Below are 18,745 nucleotides of genomic sequence, written 5' to 3' on the forward strand. Positions count from 1 at the left end.
AACTTCCACCATGCCACACCTCACCGAAACAGTTCCCATGAAGGTCACAAAGTTCTCTCTAAGAATAATCCTGGAGTTATGAGAATTAAGCAACAATTAACAGCAGGTACAAGGTTTATAAAGTTGCAGCCAATAACACATTAGGAATCATGTAAGCTTTAACCTTTGTTCAGCAATTAGCCCGAAGTCTGTTACCTTTTTATCAAGCTTCAGCCAAGTCTGGAATCCTTTGTTGTCCACATACTGAAGACCAAAGTACCACACTTCTCGCAAACCTATGGTTTTAACCACCTGCAATAGAAAAGTCAAAAAAAAAATTATTGTAGGTAACAGTCCGTTGGAGTATCCTCCCAAGTCCCCCATCACCTGTGGGTGCATGCAACAGCCTAAACCTACTCATCTGGCATCTCTTCATTTCATCTTGTAGACAAAGATACACAGCTGCTATAGTAGATGACAGCAATGGCACGGGGGAAGCTACTTGTCCCACCCAGTTCCTAGGAGAAGATGAATCTGGGCAAACTGGGAGAGACAAATGGGGCAAATGACAGGCCACCAACTGCTGGACTGGGGCTTCTGCTTGCTTCTATCTACTGTCCCTTCTTAAAGCCATACTTGGGGAAGCAGACAAGTTACTTCTCTTACCAAAGCTTATGGTGAGATGGTCTGTAATGGTGTTAGCACTAACTACAACTAGTTAACAGAACTAATGGCTCAAGTGATCTTGTCTGCCAGTCACCAAAGATTATTTTGCTGGAGGAAGCACCTGAGGGATGTTTCACACAGCTGCTGCAGTAAGCTCCCTGGGCAGTTTTGAGAATTGTATCATCAGCCAAGGGTATTATTTTTTTAAACTCACATAAAGGCTGGTTCTGAAGGACAAAAATATATCGATGCCCCAACATTGGGACAAATTTCATTTCATATATTGTAAAAAGTAACCAGATGAAAGATCCAGAAGCACCATCTGTTGACTGGATGGCACACTTACTACTGAAAATAGTCCTGTTTGGACACGTCCCTCTTCCTCAATGGAGGAGACAGACTAACAAATTCCTGACCTCCTCCTACACTTGACTGCTTGTTCTTACAGCCCAGTAGCTTGCTGCCAGATCATCTACCTGTAAAGCTGTGCTGTAGACAGAGCTGAGATCTGGAAAGATCTACTACATACACATCTGGATCACTTCCTTGATGTTATTTGCAGAGTAGCCTGTCAAAAAGTGATGTAGGCATCACCATAGGAAGCTGAACTGAGTGAAAGGCAAGAGCTTTTCAAAACTACTTTGCAAGTTAAGCAAGAGCAACAGATTAGGAAGGTGTAGTTATACGTGCTTCGACAAGTCTAAGGTCTCAACCAAGGATCTACTGCATCCTCCTCATTTATAGTATTGCTGGAGACAGTCTGGCTGGAGAGCAGACTTGAGCGACAATGATTTTAGGATACTTAATTAGTTTTTGCTCTAGTTTCCCTTAAATTTTCTTACTGGTGAACTAGAAGCCGGCAGTATGCACCGGGAAGCCAGAGCTTCCTGGGTTTGGTAAGGGAGATAGGGAAAAATGCATCATTCTGATTAGCACTCTGAGAATTACTGTTTGTGTGACATTGTTGAATAATAGGCAATCTCTAGAGTTCAGTGATATAAGCAGACCAAGAAAGTTGCATAGTAGTATGAAAAATGTCACTAAGCAAATATAACTTTAAAAGGATAAAGAAGTTAGTGCCTACTAGTTGAGGAAATGGGATAGCTTCATAGCTAGACACTGGGGGCTGTACTCAATAGGCTACAGTTTATATATGTTATTTCAGTAGGGCCATAAGTTACTACTAACCAGAGTTTGTTTGTTTTAGTTTTGTTTTAAACAAACAACCTGACAAGCAAAAAAACCCAAACCCCACAAATTTTTTGAGAAGAGCCAGCGTCTGAAAATACTTCAGCCTTTACTTGATTAAAATTCCTTTTCCCTGCTCCCCCAGAGTGGCTTGCTTCACCATAGAACAGAGAAGTTTTCGGATGGCTAGACATATTTTTAGAAGGGTCAGAACTGGGCTTTACCCAGTCTAGCAGAAAAGCAGGGGTATGTTGAGAGCAGTACTTCCTGTTGCACAAGTGTGTGTTGCAACTTTGTTAAAATAAGAGAGTTGCATAAATCAAGCAGTTATCACATCATTATCTCCGAATGACTCTTACAACAGAAAAAGTACACTTTTTCTGTAAATCAAGTTAGAAAGCTTGCAGAAGTATGACCCCTCAAGTTCTTCCCAAAGCCTAAAGGCAAGGGAAAAAAGTATTAAGCTAAACTTCACAATTTAACCGTTTGAGTTCCAATATAAAGAGCAAATGACATGAACATTTTAGCCTGTGGTCTTGAAAATGGTTTGTAAGCTTCCTCCATAGCAAAACAAAGAAGAACTAAGAACCAAGGCGTTATATTCAATATGGGAGACATCCCCCCGCCCCCGCCTCCTTAAATGCATGAAGCAGCAAATCTTAAATCTGCCCATTCCACCCAGAAATGCATTCACTCCCAGAAACTGCCAGTGGCACACTCTCCCTAGTTTGAATTTCTTTTCCTCACAGCCAGGATGGCACACAAGGGCTGGGGGACACGCCAGACAGCTGCAGAGCCCACGGCATTGGTTCTTGGGACACCTCAGACCATTGCAGCATAAATTCTGCCCAGGTCTGGACTGAGCAGAGCTGAACTCAGTATTCACAGGCTTCTATTATTTTCCACTTTCTATAAAAGGGAGCTATAATCCGCCTTATGCGCAAGGTTATACATAGTGCTTTAGGCTTTGCTAGCAAAGGGCCCTGCCAGAGTAGTTTTGCTAGCTGACAGCCAGGCCAAGAAATCATCTTGTGGTTTTTTAAAAATAGCCTGCTTCTTCAACGCCCTTTTCCCCCCACAGTGGTTCTGCAGTTCAAGTTGGGCCACTCCTCATACCTACAAAAACCTGTTGCTTCCATAGGGTTTATCTGAGCATAAGCTCAGAGATAAGGGCCAGGTAAAAGGCTTGCACAGCAGAAGTGAAGAGAGGATGGCAGAACAGTTGCAGCTAAACATACAGTCTTCACCTTCCCCGGTTTTGTGCTGCACACTTCTACCTTAGTCTTCTCTTGACATGCAGAAGTGCACCCCAACAAAGTATGGACCACAGACAAAAATTTCCAATCACAGGTTTTAAACCTGAACCATAGGATGTCAGGAGAAAAATCTTCATGAGGTGACAGTCTACCCCAATAACACAGTAAGTGTTGCAACAAGACATCTTCAGAAATCCAGAACTACCTAGACAGCAAGTTAGAGGTATCTTGGGTCTGAAGCACCTTGCCCTTTCCATGTTCTGAGGATTTTGTGCTTCTAAGCTGGAGGTCAAAAAAGTAGCTTCTATTCTGCCAGAGAGATGACCCTGACTCTTAACAGATATAAACATTAGTGAATATACAGGGGGAAAAAAAGTCCTTACTGAATCCTTGTCATAAGGAACATAAGACATACTTACACTGTCTGTTCTAAGGCATTGCTTTTAAAAACCTGGCTTTTAGTCATTTAAAGTTTTGCACCTTTAGAGTTTAAACTGGAGTTCTCTGTTTTGGGTTAATATGGGAGGGGCTGGGGGAGGAAGTTACCCTGATGCCAGGGTGATCAGCAGTGAATGGAAGGTCAAACACCAAATGCTGGTTCCATTAAAATATATGTTTCAAATGCACTTCACTAAATTTTGAGTCAATGAATTAAAGTTAGATGTAATGCTAAACACAATTTGTAGTACTCTATTTTGTAGTGTGAAGTTCTGCAGTGATTGTAGTTTGGTTTCCTCTTTTTGTTCCCTCCAATAACTCACTAATGTTTTTGTTGTTGTTTTCTGGGGGTTTGGGTTTTTGTGGGGTTCTTTTATTTTGTTGGTTGTTGGTTTTTTTTGGAAAAGTACTTCTCACTGCACAGCTAACTCACTGAAGCGAGAAACAGTACCAACAATAACACAGAAAGAATGGACATCATTTAGCCAGTTCTGCCTACTTGAGTTAAAGCTCAACCACTCTGCTATCAAGGCTAGCAGGTGACATGGGGAGAAGTGCAAAGGAATTGCTGTAACACTTCATAAACAGCTCAATACACGTAACTGAAGTCTGCACAGATCAATTCTTAGTTTTCAGGGTTCCAGCTGGAATAGCTAGAAGCTAGTTTGTTTTTTTGTTTTGTTTTTGTTTTTGTTTTTTGTTTTTTTTTTTTAATTCCAGAACAGTAAGTTAATTTCTTCTGTGGAAATCTATGCCTTGCTTCAGTTTTTAAGAGCAAGCTGCTTAAGAAAATAACAACAGTCTTACAAACCGCTCTCTGTTTCTTTTAGTTGTCTTTATCTGACCTTTGCAGGTCCATCTCCAAACAGTCATGTATATTGTTAATGCAGTAGCAGGAAGAACAACAGTAAGGGAGCACAGTCTTGGTTACTCATGCCCTCTGCTTCCCTGGAAACCCCCAAAGGCAGGCTGTCTCTGCTCTGCCCTGCTGTACAGGTGCTTCTTACAAGGCACGTTGCTACAGTTATTGCATGGAGATCACAAACTCTTCCAGTTTTCCAGTAGTTTGGCAAAGTTGGACACCTGTGGCACGTGGCTACCCCCAGCCCAGCTTCTGAATGAAAGCAGCTGTGTCTACACCTTTCTCAGCCATCTGAAGAGTTTTATGCACAGGGACAACATTTCAACTTTAGAATGTAAGAAATAAGTAAGAGCCAAGCTGTATTTCAAAGCAAGAGGTGCATTTTTTACATGCTGCCTACACTCTCTAGGTATTTTAGATCCCTTATGACACTTAGTCACCCAACACTGCTAAGAAGGCAGGTTTCACTGGAACATAACACATCTGCAAGATTTTTGCTTTTTTCTTTTACTGTGATGGAATTTAGAGATCTTAGTTCAGACCAGAGCCCTTTGATTAGGAGGTGGAGAGAAAATAGAAAGGTAGGTTTAGAATCCAGTCTTAAGAAAATACTATAGTCTGAAATGTACTCCAAGTTTAAACACCAAGAACCCATACCAACCCTTCACTGACCTGGTCAAACAGCTGCTTGCCTGTAGTGTTTGGCTGGATGGCAAACTCCAGCTCTGCATCCATAGTAACAACTCGAACATTGATCTAAGGAGAAAAACAAAAAGCATTGTTTAAGATGTATTTAAAGCTATTTCTCAGTGTTAACACAGTACTTGGTGTACAGTACAGTTTCCATGCTTTGATGTACTACTGTAACCTCTAATATACACACTGAAGCATCAATTAGATTTGTGTTATCACAGCAGCAAACTTAATCGGGGCACTGATTTTTCTGTCTTATCCAGATTGCTCTGCAGGTTTTCCTACTCAACACAGGATTGAACTGAGCTTCTGGTTAAATAAGAGGGCATTTTAGAGTTGACCATTTTCAAGCCTAAACCCCTTTGGAATAAGAGCTCTTGTGAGCACACAGCATAGCTGCCTGGAGGCCATCCCTTGGATTATGAAAGGCTCTAATGACTAAATTAAATTTAAGACTTATAATTTAACTTCCATTTATATTAAAGCTGGAATTAATCCGAGGTTTTAAAAGCAAAAGGTTGCAGATTATTCTTACAAAGCAATCAGCATTAACCTGATAAACATTCATTCATTCCCTCATAAATATCTATTCAGCACATAAAAACAGCAGTTACAGGTAGTGGATGATACTACAGGGCAAGAGTTCACTAAGCTATTGCTGTAAGTGAACAAACAACATAACCAGATTTACTGCAATGGCAGAAGTAGACTGCAAGACAGAGGTTGCTGTTGTATACAGAAGGCAAGAGTGTTTAATTAGAAAATGTCTATTAGCAGTTAATCAGGAGGTAAAAGCAGCAACTAAGCTTGCAGGAAATAGAATAAGGACCAGCAAAATGGCAAATCAGGAAAGAATTACCTCCAACTGTTCCAACTGCAGGAGACTATATTGCTTGCAATATTATACTGTGTCTAAAAAAACACACCTAACAACCCAAAAACAAATTAAAAAAAAAAAAAACAAACACCAAACTGGAATGATCATGCAATATAGTTCTAACAAGATAGATTTGTAGCTTGGTATTTTAAAGGAAAGAGGAAAAAAACAGTGGATATGTAAATACACGGCCAAACAGGTAAGCTACAGGCAGATAAGATTTCATGACAATTTCCCAACATTTTATAAATGTCACATTACAGAAAGCCAGAGCTAAGAGACCAGGAGAGCCTGCTACAGCTGCAGCACTGGCACCCAGTGCAGAGGCACACATTTGAAGAAACTAGAGGAAGGGGCAGAAGAGGAATAGAATCACTCACTACAAAGCCTTGGCACTGTAGCATTTTCCAGCCACTTATTATGTGTATTTAAACTCTAGGATAAACGTCAGATAAAACAATGTTACAGGTAACACAGAACTGTGAATAAAACAAATTGCTTTGTCTAGTTTTAGTCAAATATACTAGAAAATGTTGCATTCCTTTTTTAGTAAGACACGAAGGAATCAAGTGATTTGAGTTGTTTCTTTCTTCTGCTCTCTCCCAGATGACAGAGGACCCTCCCATAGAAAGATGACTGAAGGCAGTTTCCAAGTCATGGAACCCCAGCACTGAACTAGAGCAGATGACTGCTTAGATGCCCTGTCACTTTCTAGCTGTATTTTTAAATTAGTGTCCTGTAAATTTTGATTTAAAAAATCCTCTAAAAGAAACAAGAAAAAAAAAAAAAGCAAGAAAGGTTTTCTAAGAGCTCCTTTTCCCAACTGTAGCATTTGGGATACATAATGCAGCATGGAAGTATGCTTAAGGCTTTCTTCCTGTGTCTTAAGAACCAAAGGTTTCCCAAACATTGTTTCCAGTGTAGGAAGGGAAGTTCAGATACCAAATCCTCAGGAACAGCAAGGCTGCAATTCGAAGACATGACCTTAAAAAGCTCCTGTTGCTTAATCCTGCTCAACAATAAATCCCTAATCATATTCTAATCCTTTTCTACCCCCTTCAAGAAAACATATGCTCATAATCCGCAGTTTTGTATCATGCAAGTTATTTGTACTTCTGTCTGAAACATCACAGCAGGTGTAAAATAAGTATAATTTTACAAGTTAAAGAACTTGAAAGGATGTGCTTCCCACTCCTTACCACAAAACCTGCAGGGTGTTGGCTGGGCATAGAATTCCAGCTGGTATCAGTACGTTCATCTTTTACTCTGTCTCCTTAGTGGTTATTTGCTAGTAAAAAAAGGTAAACTCCCTAGCCTAGGGGAATACCCTGTATTACTGCAACCCTAAAAGACCCTTCTGGATACAGTCCCCTTCCAAAAGGATCAGCTACATAGTGAGCTATTTAGTGTTAAAGCCACCTACCTGCTACATCTTTTAAGAATTATTTTAGTATTAAGACCAGAAATTGAAGTAATCTGCTTTCCACTTCAGTCATTTAAAGCCATAAGCATGAAGAAACACGACTACTTGGTATCCAAAAAGCTTTCAAGGACACTTGGGGCATGTGGTAAATGTTAATTTCTGTGTCCTTTAAGGGCTGAACAACCAGCAGAATAAAGAGGAATCCCCTGGTGTGCCCTCAGACAAGCTGCTAGCCACATGACAGGCAGAGCAAGAAGCAACAGGGCCCCAAGCAGTTGTCACTTCAGTGACTTGACGACTGCCTGGGCAAATCCTTTGAGTCTCCTTCCTGCCATATGAAGTCCTCTTGCTTCTCATCTCCAATACTTAGCCTTGATTTAAAGAGGAACATAATGGTTTTAACAGTGTTTCTAAACAGATGTCCTATAGCCGCTCCACACAAGCTTTTAGCCACAGAGAGGCTGGTAGTGAAGCAGGAAAATGGCGCTTAATCTGCTTGAAACCCTGGTTTAGACAGTCTGAAGAAACCTTGATGTCTGTGAGGCTGAGATGATCAGTTTGGCATTCAGCTGACCACATGAAACTTCCCATGGCACCAAGATGATTAAATCAAACCCACAGTGCTAACCAAGGTATTGTTGAAGAGGAAAACAAGGAACAACCCAGACTAATTCCTATCAGCAACAAAAAGAAGACGACGTGGTTAAGACAACTTTTGCAAGCAAAGTCCTGCTTACCCTGCATAGGCAAGGCAGGTAATTTGTAAAAACCCTACCAAATCCTGGCAGTATCTCAGGACAAAGTTGAAGCCATAACCAAATAGAAAGCAGTTTTTAATTGTTTCAGAACACAGGTGCGTGGAGGGGGGAGAAGAGCACATGGCTGTTTTACATGACATAAGGGTTTTTAAATGTACATAGCATGTTAAAACTCCTAGACAGTAAGATGTAACTTCCTTCCCAGTAGACCAATGCCATAATGCTTTATGATTATACTTTTATGTTTGAGATTAACATACTTAAAATGAATGACAAATAGGGCCTTAGAAGGTTTGCTTGTGTGTATTAAAACATTAGAGCACAAGGTTTCCTCTTCCCCTGACTTAGGATGCATAAAATCGCTACCAAATTTGATCCAGAAGGGGAAAATCCCATGCTATTGGAAAGGCAATTCCATTTGCATTAAAAGAATAAGCTCTATGAATTTTAAGAGACAACAGAAACTGAAGCACTTACTACACCAAATGACTGAACACTAATTCCATGACTTCAGACTGTTCAGGGGGGACTGCAACATGTTAACTGGGACAAGAGAGTAGAAGTAAGGACACTACCAGTGCACAGGTAGGGTTTTTTTTCTAAAGTCTGACTCTTGAGCTACAGCCTGTTGGTCCAGAATCTGTCTCTGGTTGCAGGCAACATGGTATCTTTGAAGCTAACCATCCCCCTCCTGATATTGCAGCTCCACTGCAAAACATCCTACACCAAAGGAAAAAAGGAAGGCAGAACAGGAAAAAAACCCACAGCCCTCATGAAGTAAGACATCATGGATATTTTGCATCCTCATGAATGAAAAGTAATGCCCCTTAAGTTCACTTGCATAATAAAATAGTTCAGTGGAACCATGAAGTTGTGCAAGTCATTTAAAATACCATACAATTTATTTCCAGTGAATACATAAGATAAAGGGCAGTAAATACCAACTTTTACCCATATACATAAGACAAACCAGTACTTAACGTGTTTCATATAATTATCATTACACAGCTCTAAATGCCTCAGACAGTGGTCAGGAATGTTTCCTCCCTCTTTCCAAGGAGGGTTAAAGACCAGAGCCTCCTAAATAGCAGGTTTACAAGTACAAATAGTAGTGAAGAATCTTTCCAAGTGGTGGCAATTAGCAGTATCATAGTGGAGAAACCTAGACAGGCATGCCTTCTTTCTTCAGTCACTGGATGTCTGGAAATCCCAGGCAAGTAGCTAGGACACATAAGCAGATCAATCCCGTTCTGAAGTGCTGTACCTGCACAGCACATACTGTGAAAGAACAGCATGCAGGCCTGTTAAGGTTTCTTTTCTTGCACATATGCAAGCCAACTGTATAGCACATGGACGTGCTTGTGCTGAAGGAATACGGGTGTCTTAAATAAGAGAAAGCAGTGGTATTGAGAATACTATTAAGAAAAAAGTAGTATTACACTTGCATCCTCACTTCTGCAGGTCACCACATGAGCAATAACTACTACTGTATTTGTAATAACTAACAGACAAGATTTTTGCCCTGCAGTGCAATGCACCTGCATGAACGAAGTAATCTCATTTCAACCTTAGTGACCAGACCTGTTCATAAATGGGTGTAGTGAGATTAGGTACCTGGTAATACAAAAAACAATTTCACATAGCAGCATCAGAAGGGCACTGAAACTGCTCTCTATTCTTCCACCTTACATGCACTAGTGTTTGTTGGTTCCAGATCCAACAATAAAGAAAGATATTGTGCTAACGGATGGAGTAACAGTAATATCAGCTCCCGGAAACTTTTCGGGGAAAAATTTTGACTTTGATTAGGGGAAAAAAAGAATCCTAGAGGCTCCAGAGCTCAGAACTGACCTGCTAACACTTCAGTGTCTGCATTCCTCTGTTCTCCACAAGTTACTTAAGTCAACAGCTAATGGTTCCAAGACTGTCGAGAGGAGAGAACAATTCTGGGAGGGTAAGTAGAACAAATAATCCAAGCAACTGGACAGATATTAGTTCAATATAATATATTATTCTTTAGTACTTACGAACACCAACGTGTCAAGAACACAGCACTTGGAGTCAGTTCTGTTTCTTTTCCAACAGAATAACCTGCCTGACGGATCAAACCTCATCTAGCAACATATCTGATGTAGTCCCACATGACAGACTGGGCATACAACAAATCTGAGCCATGTGAAATGACAAGAGAATTACAAGTCTGCACCTAAATTTTCCATAGCTTCTGTCAAAGCAGGAGACTTGTAATGAATATCAAGCAAATGATCAAGCCTACTTGCTGCTGCAGGATTGCCAGAACATGGCATCCCTCCCAGTTGGACTCAGCACCTCCATCTTGCTGGAACTACTGTAGGAACATGTATTCCGACCTTTTCATGATAGGCCAAGGTCTTGAAAGTGGGATGCAAGTGTGGTGGGGTAGAGGGAGTAAGAAAATGCAGTGAAGTATTCTCACTGTCCTAGAAGATGGAGTGCACTTACAAGTTCACAAGCAGTACCTAATCAAGAATTAAAAAGAAACTCTTCAGGAGGACAGGGCCAGAATTCAAATATCTTGATAAAGATCTTGAGAAATAGTTATAGGTGTTACACTTGGAGAGGTGAGAATGGACAAGAGGCAGATGAAGAGGTGAACAAACTACAGGCTTGTATACAATGGGCTACAGCAGGACTGTAGGCAAGGATGTGGTCTATTATAAGCTCCAAAAAACCACCACATTTCCTGGTGTGATGCTATTGCATAGAAGAAAAAACTACATTCTTGAGTATATTTGTCACCAGAAGCATTACAGAAGGTGACTATTCCGTTCTGCTTGCCTGATGACTTGCCAAGTGGAATGCTGTCACCCAAATTTGAATGCTCCTTTTGGAAGCAAGCAATTTAATCAAGGAAAGTCTGCACTACTTTGCACTTCAGGTGTTTTTTTGGGTTGGCTGCAGTTTGTTGTTTTTTTGGTTTGTTTCTGGTTTGGTTTTTTTTTGTTGTTGGTTTTTTTTGTTGTTGTTGTTGGGGTTTTGGTTTTTGTTTGGTTGGTTTTTTGTTGTTGTTTGTTTGGGTTTTCTTGTTTTGGTATGGGTTTTTTTTTTTGTTTGTTTTGGTTTTGGTTCCCTCCTTCCCTCCCCTCTTCCTCCATTTCAAACTGGAGTTGGTTTGGTAGCATGCCACTGCTCTCTTCCAAATGGAAGTTGTCTGAAACATGAAGTGTTTATAGAGAAGACATCAACTTTTAAACCCACATGGACAAAAACACCAAAAACCCCTCTTATTTTGCAGGCTGGGTAACAGGAAGAGGAACAGTAATTGCTGGAGTGGTAAGATACTGAGATACTATATAACCACTTCCATGCAGCCTTCAGACAACACAAGCTTGAGTCCTCCCCAGTGCTACATTTTTACCACTTAAAGGATCTCCAAGAAGCTAAAGTGAGAAAGCTAATGACAAGCCTGCAATTTCTCTTTTGTGAGAAGGAGAATCTGATTCCTGTGAGTACAAGAGAGACGTACAGCACAACTCTGAAGAAAGGCTTTCAGTAGACTCCACACGCTCCTCCCCCGCCAGAATCCTTTCTGCACTGCCTGCCCGACACCTAGAATTTCAGAGAGGGCTGTGGCAGCACAGCAAAATAGTCCTGACTGTTCCCTTCCAGACTGTGGAGCACAGAGTTTGCTGACTAGGGAGAAAACAGCCTCATCAGTTCACAAAACACGAGTAGGGGACAGCCTCATTGGCATCTACTTGACCAACAAGGCAAGCTCATTGCACCCATTCAGCCAACCCAGTTTCTCATCATAGCATGTTAAATCAAAGAGACAACTGGGAACTGAAGGACGCGTTCCATTTCAAACCTCACTGTGTTAAATGTTGCTTCCTCGTTGCAACTAAATGGGAACATTAAGTCATGTTCCACTGGAATTCGTCCAAATCTATGAAGCACAGTTAGGTACTGCTGCATTTGCGACAGGTTAAATTAGAGTGGAGTAGGCTGGTCTTTGTTCCTTAAAACCTTGCTCACCTTCCCCAGAGAGGGGGGAAATACCACTGAGGGTAAACACAGTCGTATAGAATATTCTAGAAGCTAGAAGTTACTTTAAAATTGTCTAGCACAGTTGTTAGCCTTAACTGCTAGTCAACTTTAATGCAATAGCATGTACAACCATACTTTTTTTGGCAGTAATCAAGGAGCAATAACTATAGTAGCCATACTTAACTGAAATTTCTGAAGTTCACTCAAGGCAACAGGAGCCCAGGTACTTGCTGCTCTCCTGTAAGGTGAGAAAGCCTTATAACAACTTATGTAGAAGTTTTTTCTGAACGGAAAAAAATTTTGAGAGGAATCCAATAATTTTGAAGTGAAATCTGAAAGCTAGACTCTTTTGGATAAAGTGAGGTTGGGGGCCTCATGCAGGCAGGAAAACCTTGAATATCCAGATCTGGGGAGTCATCTAGCAACTCCAGTTTTAGCAAAGCGGGTTGAATTTTCAGAACAGACATCCCCCAAATTTGGTTTTGCAGTCAGGTCACTTGACTCTCTGAAATAGCCTGAAACCTTTCTTATAAAATAAAAGTTAAAATAATCCTAGAATGTAAATTCAAACTTTTTTAGTTTACATGTGCAGAAGAAGCAGCCATACTAAATTACACACCTATCTCAGTTTCCTTAACCAAAGCTTGATATATCTTCTGTCAGCATATAACAACTGCATAGCAGGCATCTGCATGAAAAGCTGAGCAGCAGCCATGGCTGTAATCCTGTTCTTTATCTTAGGTCAAGCAATAACACTCTGCATGCCAGAAGATCATGAAGATTTCATGCAGGTGTGGCAAGTTCGTGTGACACTGCACCTCTGATAGCCCTGGTTCCCAAACACCTGGGCTTCAGCCAGACTTCCAGCATTCTCCACCGCCGGTCAGCTCTGTACAGTTAACATTAGTTGTTCAGTGAAACAGTAAAACCAAGCAAGTACTCTCGCCAGAGAAAAATCTTTATCCACCCACCAAAGTTTCCCCAACTCTTTCCTAACAAGCAAACTGCAGCATTCTGTCTTGAGTTTGGAAGAAGTTGAAAAAATTGAGAGGCAGGGGCCTTTTGTTAAAAAAAAAAAAAAAAAAAAAAAAATAAAATTTTAAAGTTTTTAATGTAAGATTTACCTAGGGACAACCCTATGTTCTGGCAAGACAAAGCAATGAAGTTGAAGCCTGAAGGACCCTGGGATATTACCCTTAAACAAAGCCCCGTACACTCAGGGAACTCAGATGTTTTTCATGTAAAACACTTGCTCTCACTTTCTGTGAGGGATGTAGGAATGGTTTACTCTGAACACAGACGTTGTGAAGCAGCAGGAGGGTTTATGGTGTTCCATTGAAAAATTCACTTTAAAGGCTCTCCGATGCTGTATAAGACTCCATTAGCATTGTTGGAATATCTGTGTCCAAGCAACAGCCTGTTCTTTAAAGAAGGAACAGGCAGCCTGTGACAGCAGGCTCAGCACAGCACTGCTGCTTGGATGCGCCATTTGCCCTCTGTGAACGTTAGGATGAGTTCAGGAACAGACTGCAGTAACATTAGGTCCTTTGTACCTAAAGGATAAATACAGAGAGAATCTACAGACCACTGGACCAAACTCCTTCATACACAGACTGTTTTATCATGACAGCTGTTGCATCTAATTAAACATAATGCAGTTGCGAGACTAAGGCTTTACACACAAAGTTTAAAGCCCCACAACCAATCCTCAAATAAGCTTTATCTCAAGAAGTCAGAGTCCAGAACAAATCAGATCACCTTTTGTGGTCTTCCATCAGAAACATCAGCACGGGGCCAAGTGCAGGTAATATAGAGGTTTAAGACCTCAAGTTTTATTATAATTTCAGAGTCTTTTAAACAATTTAACATCTCCAATACTCATGTGAGTCAGCTACATAAAGGAATATTATCCTTCTGCAATCCCCAAGGGAAAATAAAAAAGTAACTAAGTATCTAACAGTCTTGATTCAGAACATAAACATCATTTCATATCTCTGCTTGGTTTTCTCATTTGGAAACAACAGGCACACAACAATTTATGCAAAGGCTGAACTCCACAGTACCAAATCACAACAGGGGCAGGGTCTGAAGGCATGAATAATTTCAATAAAAGCTACAATAGCCTCAGAGCTGCCCCTGAATCCGAGCACCAATTCTGGTGTCTCTTATTCCAATGCTTATGCAGAGGCATAGGTTCTAGGGAGCAATGTGCATGGAAACCTCAGAGCAGTTCCAAAAAGTCAAAAGTCTGACAGATACTCAGCTGGAGACCGGGCAACAACACAGCCTGCCAGCACACAGCTCTCAACACTTGCAATACACCCTATATGAACAATACTAGCACAAGGTAGAATGATTGCTCTTCCAAAATGGAAGCACATTATATTGGAGCAGGGTGGGCTGTATGAACACAAGGAGAGTCTATGGCTTACTCTCTCACAGGATTATGTCCTGAGAGTTTAAGGGTACCAAGAACCAATTGTTGAAGAAATCTTCTCAACAACTGTACTCTTCCCAGATGGAGACATTACAGGATGCAAAGCCGTATCTTCATCAGATGTGAACTGGAAGAAGCTCAAGGATGTTCAAAGGCATGGAATAATTTCCATGCAAGGATCCACTAAGCTAGTTCGGACTTCTCAGTTTGGAAGAAAATTAACTGAGGTTAGAACAGAAGAGCATATAAATTCATGAGTTACATGAACCAAGAGGACAAGGACTACACGTTCATTGCTCTACCAACAGAATAACTACAAGGGCATCAACACTCTGAACAAGAAAAAAGTTTTTCAAATAGTGCTGTAGCAAGGAGTTTTGTAGACAACTTTCCAAATGACGTGAAGGTTATCTAGGACAGCCTTTGTTAAAACACACTGTGGACGCTGGAGTTCACATGGCTCCAAGGGGACACTGGACAAGTTCACAGAAGCCCATTTAGTAACTCACTATACAGGAACTTTCAGCCTCCAATACCTCAGCAGCTCAGAGGAAAGCAATGGTGCATATTTTTTAAATACTCTTCCTCAGGCATCAGCTTTTGGCCAACATCAGAGGTATATTATTAGGCTACAGGGGCTTTCTGCCTGACCTAGCAAGGCCAGTCGTGTTCTTACAGAAGTCAAAGTGCAGAAAGAACATGAACTCCATTTACTCAAGGAGAAATAGCAGTATAACAAGTCACACAAGGCCCAGTAATGATGTATGTTCATTCTGCATTCTAGATACAAATTAATTTGTCAGAGGGATGTATTGATTCAATACCCTACCCTCCTGTTTTACCTGTTCCATATTCAGCATCTTTCATTTTACCTCATGGACTTTGGTGGAATGTACCACATGACATTTGTGAAATTTATGAGTGGTATTATGTGATGTGATCACCTCTGATAGCTTGAGAGCCTGATCTACGTCCAATACACTACAACACCTACACTTCCCAACAAGGTACTTCAAACAGTATGCAATGGCTACTATTTGCTCCCAGATAAAGGTAGGTCATGACAAGTCTTGGAATGTCACCTAAACACAAAGAGATTGCTCTCGAGAAGTTACAGATTGTACAGGAAAAGTGATTGGAAGGATCAGCAACATAACCCTTCCCAAGCCCTAGAAGAGCTTGGGGCTTCTGAGATGAAACTCTTCACAGGTCCTTTGGTATAGAAGGGTGATGGCAAACAAATATGCTCCAATGATTCCCAGAGAATACCCAGAGGACAGTGGGGCAGAAAAAGGTAACTTTCAAAAATTTGCCCGCATGGCTGTATCAGTTCTTAAAGGGGAAAGCTATTCTCTCCCACACTGAGATAACTGAATATCAACTGTACAAATCTACCCATCAATTCACACCACACACTTTGTGCACCAGGAACTCTCTATAATCACTTATCTCTATACAGACAAAAAGTTAAGCAAGCTAAGCTTTCATAATTAAAGTGTGTTCAGCTAGATTTTAAAGAGTAACTTTAGCTCCCACAAAGAACTCCAAAGCCCAGATCCTACAGTACAGACTTTGATGTGCTCTACTGGGCTACACAGGCTAAATTCAAGCACCCCAGTACAAATGTGAGATTCTTTAATCTCTAGTTCTTCAGGTAGCAGGCAGCTCACAGATCTGCTTTATGCAACTGCAGAATGGTGGTCTCTTGGCAGACCCAAGCAGCGCTAGACCCATTTCATAAGCCTGCTTATCAACTGGGTGTCAACCTACACTCATCCCCAGAGGAGCCTCACACATTCCACACTGAGATTAGAACAGCCACAGCAAACATGGATGTTTTAATGCAAAAATCGAGAGGACAAGATGGTGATAGTGATGCCTCTGAGTTTTACACAACAGCTAGAGCACCTGCTCATGAAAGTGGGAGAAGCAAGTGTACACTAACCCTATCTCAAACAGGGCAATTCCATACTCCTCAAAATCAGCAGAAGGCTACAGACCTTGTGTAGGGTTGCCAGCACCTCTTCCATTGAGCCTACACAGTAGGTAGCCAAACACATGTCCTTGGTCATCAAGCAATAGTTTCTCTTGCTTACTCAATTAGAAGATAAGTTCTGCATTTTAATTCTTACACTCTGGATTTTTATTTTTAATTGACAGCTGGTAGCACCAGGTGCTCATCAGTCCCAGTTGAGCAAATGGCTGCTACTCATTCTCTCTCAAAGATGAGATCAGATGCAGAGAAAACAGGTGATATTTCCCCATTATGAAGCAGGAACTAGAAAGAGACAAAAATCCAAATCTGACCAGATGAACAATATTGAGACAATACAGTTAGCTGTTACATTGAGCTACGCATTGTTCCCAGCCTCACACAGCAACAATTTTCACCCTTTCCTAGAGGAAAGGATCCTATATGCTGCTCAGTAAAAGCCAGAGACTTCAGTTGCAAAGAGCTGTACTTTTCAGTTCACAGGCTAAATTTTATCTAGTGCTGAAACCAGGCTTCAAAGCACACAACATGGCTAAAATGCATTACTTAACACAGTGTGCAGTGTGGTTTGGTGATCTTAGGCAGCACTGCCTTCCTTCAAGGTCAACTGACTGATTATGGGATTTACAGTGTGCATAAAGCTCTTCGGACACAGACTGCCAAACAAGAACGCCACTGATGCAGGAATCTTCAGTGGTCATCAAGAAGTCTTATTCTCAAAAAGTCCTGACATAACGCAGCTTTTTTTCGGGGACAGAGGAAGACATTCATGTGGGTGGAGGGAGGGAGAACAGGAAGGCTTATCTCCCCCCTTCTGCCCTTTAAGAAGACTAAGAAATTCTTTTAAGTAGTGACTAACATAATAGTTAACACCCTTGATTTCTCTGCAGCAGCTAACATCCCAGAACAAACTGCACTCAGAAATCCTTACTCAGCTCATGTGGTAATTCAGGTTTTTGGCACAATTGTGAAAGCATTCTCTTTTAACTTCAGTCATTTGTGAAGTACTCCCTAAATTTACTATTAATAGAACCCTCTGGCTTCCTTTTGCAGCTATGAGTGGGAGTTCTCGTATTTGGCAAATGGAAGCTTGCTTACATTCCATTTTGCAACAGACTATGTACCTCCTGGTATCAAGTACATCATATACCATAAAATGTGATGTACTGCAATTGGTGCTTAGAAGAAAAGGATAAGATTATATTCCTGACTAAATCAGCTAAATCCTATAGCTATCCATAAGCTAAGAGTATTTTAACTAATTATAAGCACCTAAGGATATGAAAAAATATCTTTATTTCAGTCCAGTTATAGCAATCTGCTGTGAAGAACTCTGAGATAAAACTGCTATGTGTAGTTAGAAGGTACACAGTCAAGAATAAATTTGGAAAATCTGGAAACAATTATTATTAATTATTTGTATTTAGAATAAATTCCTGTCACTACACTTGCATCTCTTTGGGCTGGCTTGTCAAACTTGTTGAATGTGATAGTCTGTTCACAGACAGCTAAAGGTTTGTCAGAAGACTTGCATCCTGCCCTCAAGTTCTTTTTTCAGAATTCACGTGTATTCAACACCAAGCAGGTATGGAGGACTTGTCTAACTACTTAATACCCAGCACACACTAGCACATTATTAACAGCACAGAGCTGGGAAAAATCTTTTGAGTCATCAGTTCCAGTTCCCCACCCCTACAGGCATCAGCATTAAATTGTGTCCTTGTCAAACTTTATCTTAAGGGATATATAGGTCTTGGAATAGTCTCCTAGTAAGACCAACAAGGAGGGGAAAAACACCCTACCACATACAATTGACTGCTCTAATGTTTAAAATGTAGTCTCTTAAACAACAAGCTCTGCTTATAGCAGTTCTTCCTTCTCTTTGACATTTAAACCCCATTTAATAGTTTAATTCTACTAGGCTAAACTAGCCAAGCACTCTCTTATCATGAGGTGGCTTTCTGCCTCTAGTCATCCCAAAACTCTTCACTCTTCTCTGGGTTCTGCTTTGAATTTGTCTCTCCTGGAAACAGATAAGTGCAACTTATATTCAATGAAAGATCTCACTAACACCTTCTATTAGTCCTTTCCACTAGAGAAACCCTATGCACTGCAGATGGCATGGACAACAAGACAATCACACTACCAC

General features: G+C 40.8%; 1 protein-coding gene across 2 annotated transcripts in view; it reads right to left on the reverse strand.

Moving 5' to 3' along the window:
* The window catches only part of EZR (ezrin), a 37,128-nt gene that overhangs the window by 14,608 nt on the left and 3,775 nt on the right, over positions 1-18,745 (reverse strand). The window contains exons 2-3 of one of the 2 annotated variants that reach the window (XM_042795783.1): positions 5,062-5,145; positions 196-291 (exon numbers count right to left, since the gene is read on the reverse strand). In XM_042795783.1, coding sequence (XP_042651717.1) covers positions 196-291; positions 5,062-5,145 — 180 coding nt within the window. Of the gene's footprint in view, positions 1-195; positions 292-5,061; positions 5,146-18,745 lie in introns of those variants that run through there. The other variant, XM_009971318.3, reaches the window with a different exon arrangement.

The sequence above is a fragment of the Tyto alba genome, unplaced genomic scaffold, assembly GCF_018691265.1.
Source record: "Tyto alba isolate M040663 unplaced genomic scaffold, T.alba_DEE_v4.0 Super-Scaffold_22, whole genome shotgun sequence".
NCBI classification, from domain to species: Eukaryota; Metazoa; Chordata; class Aves; order Strigiformes; family Tytonidae; genus Tyto; species Tyto alba.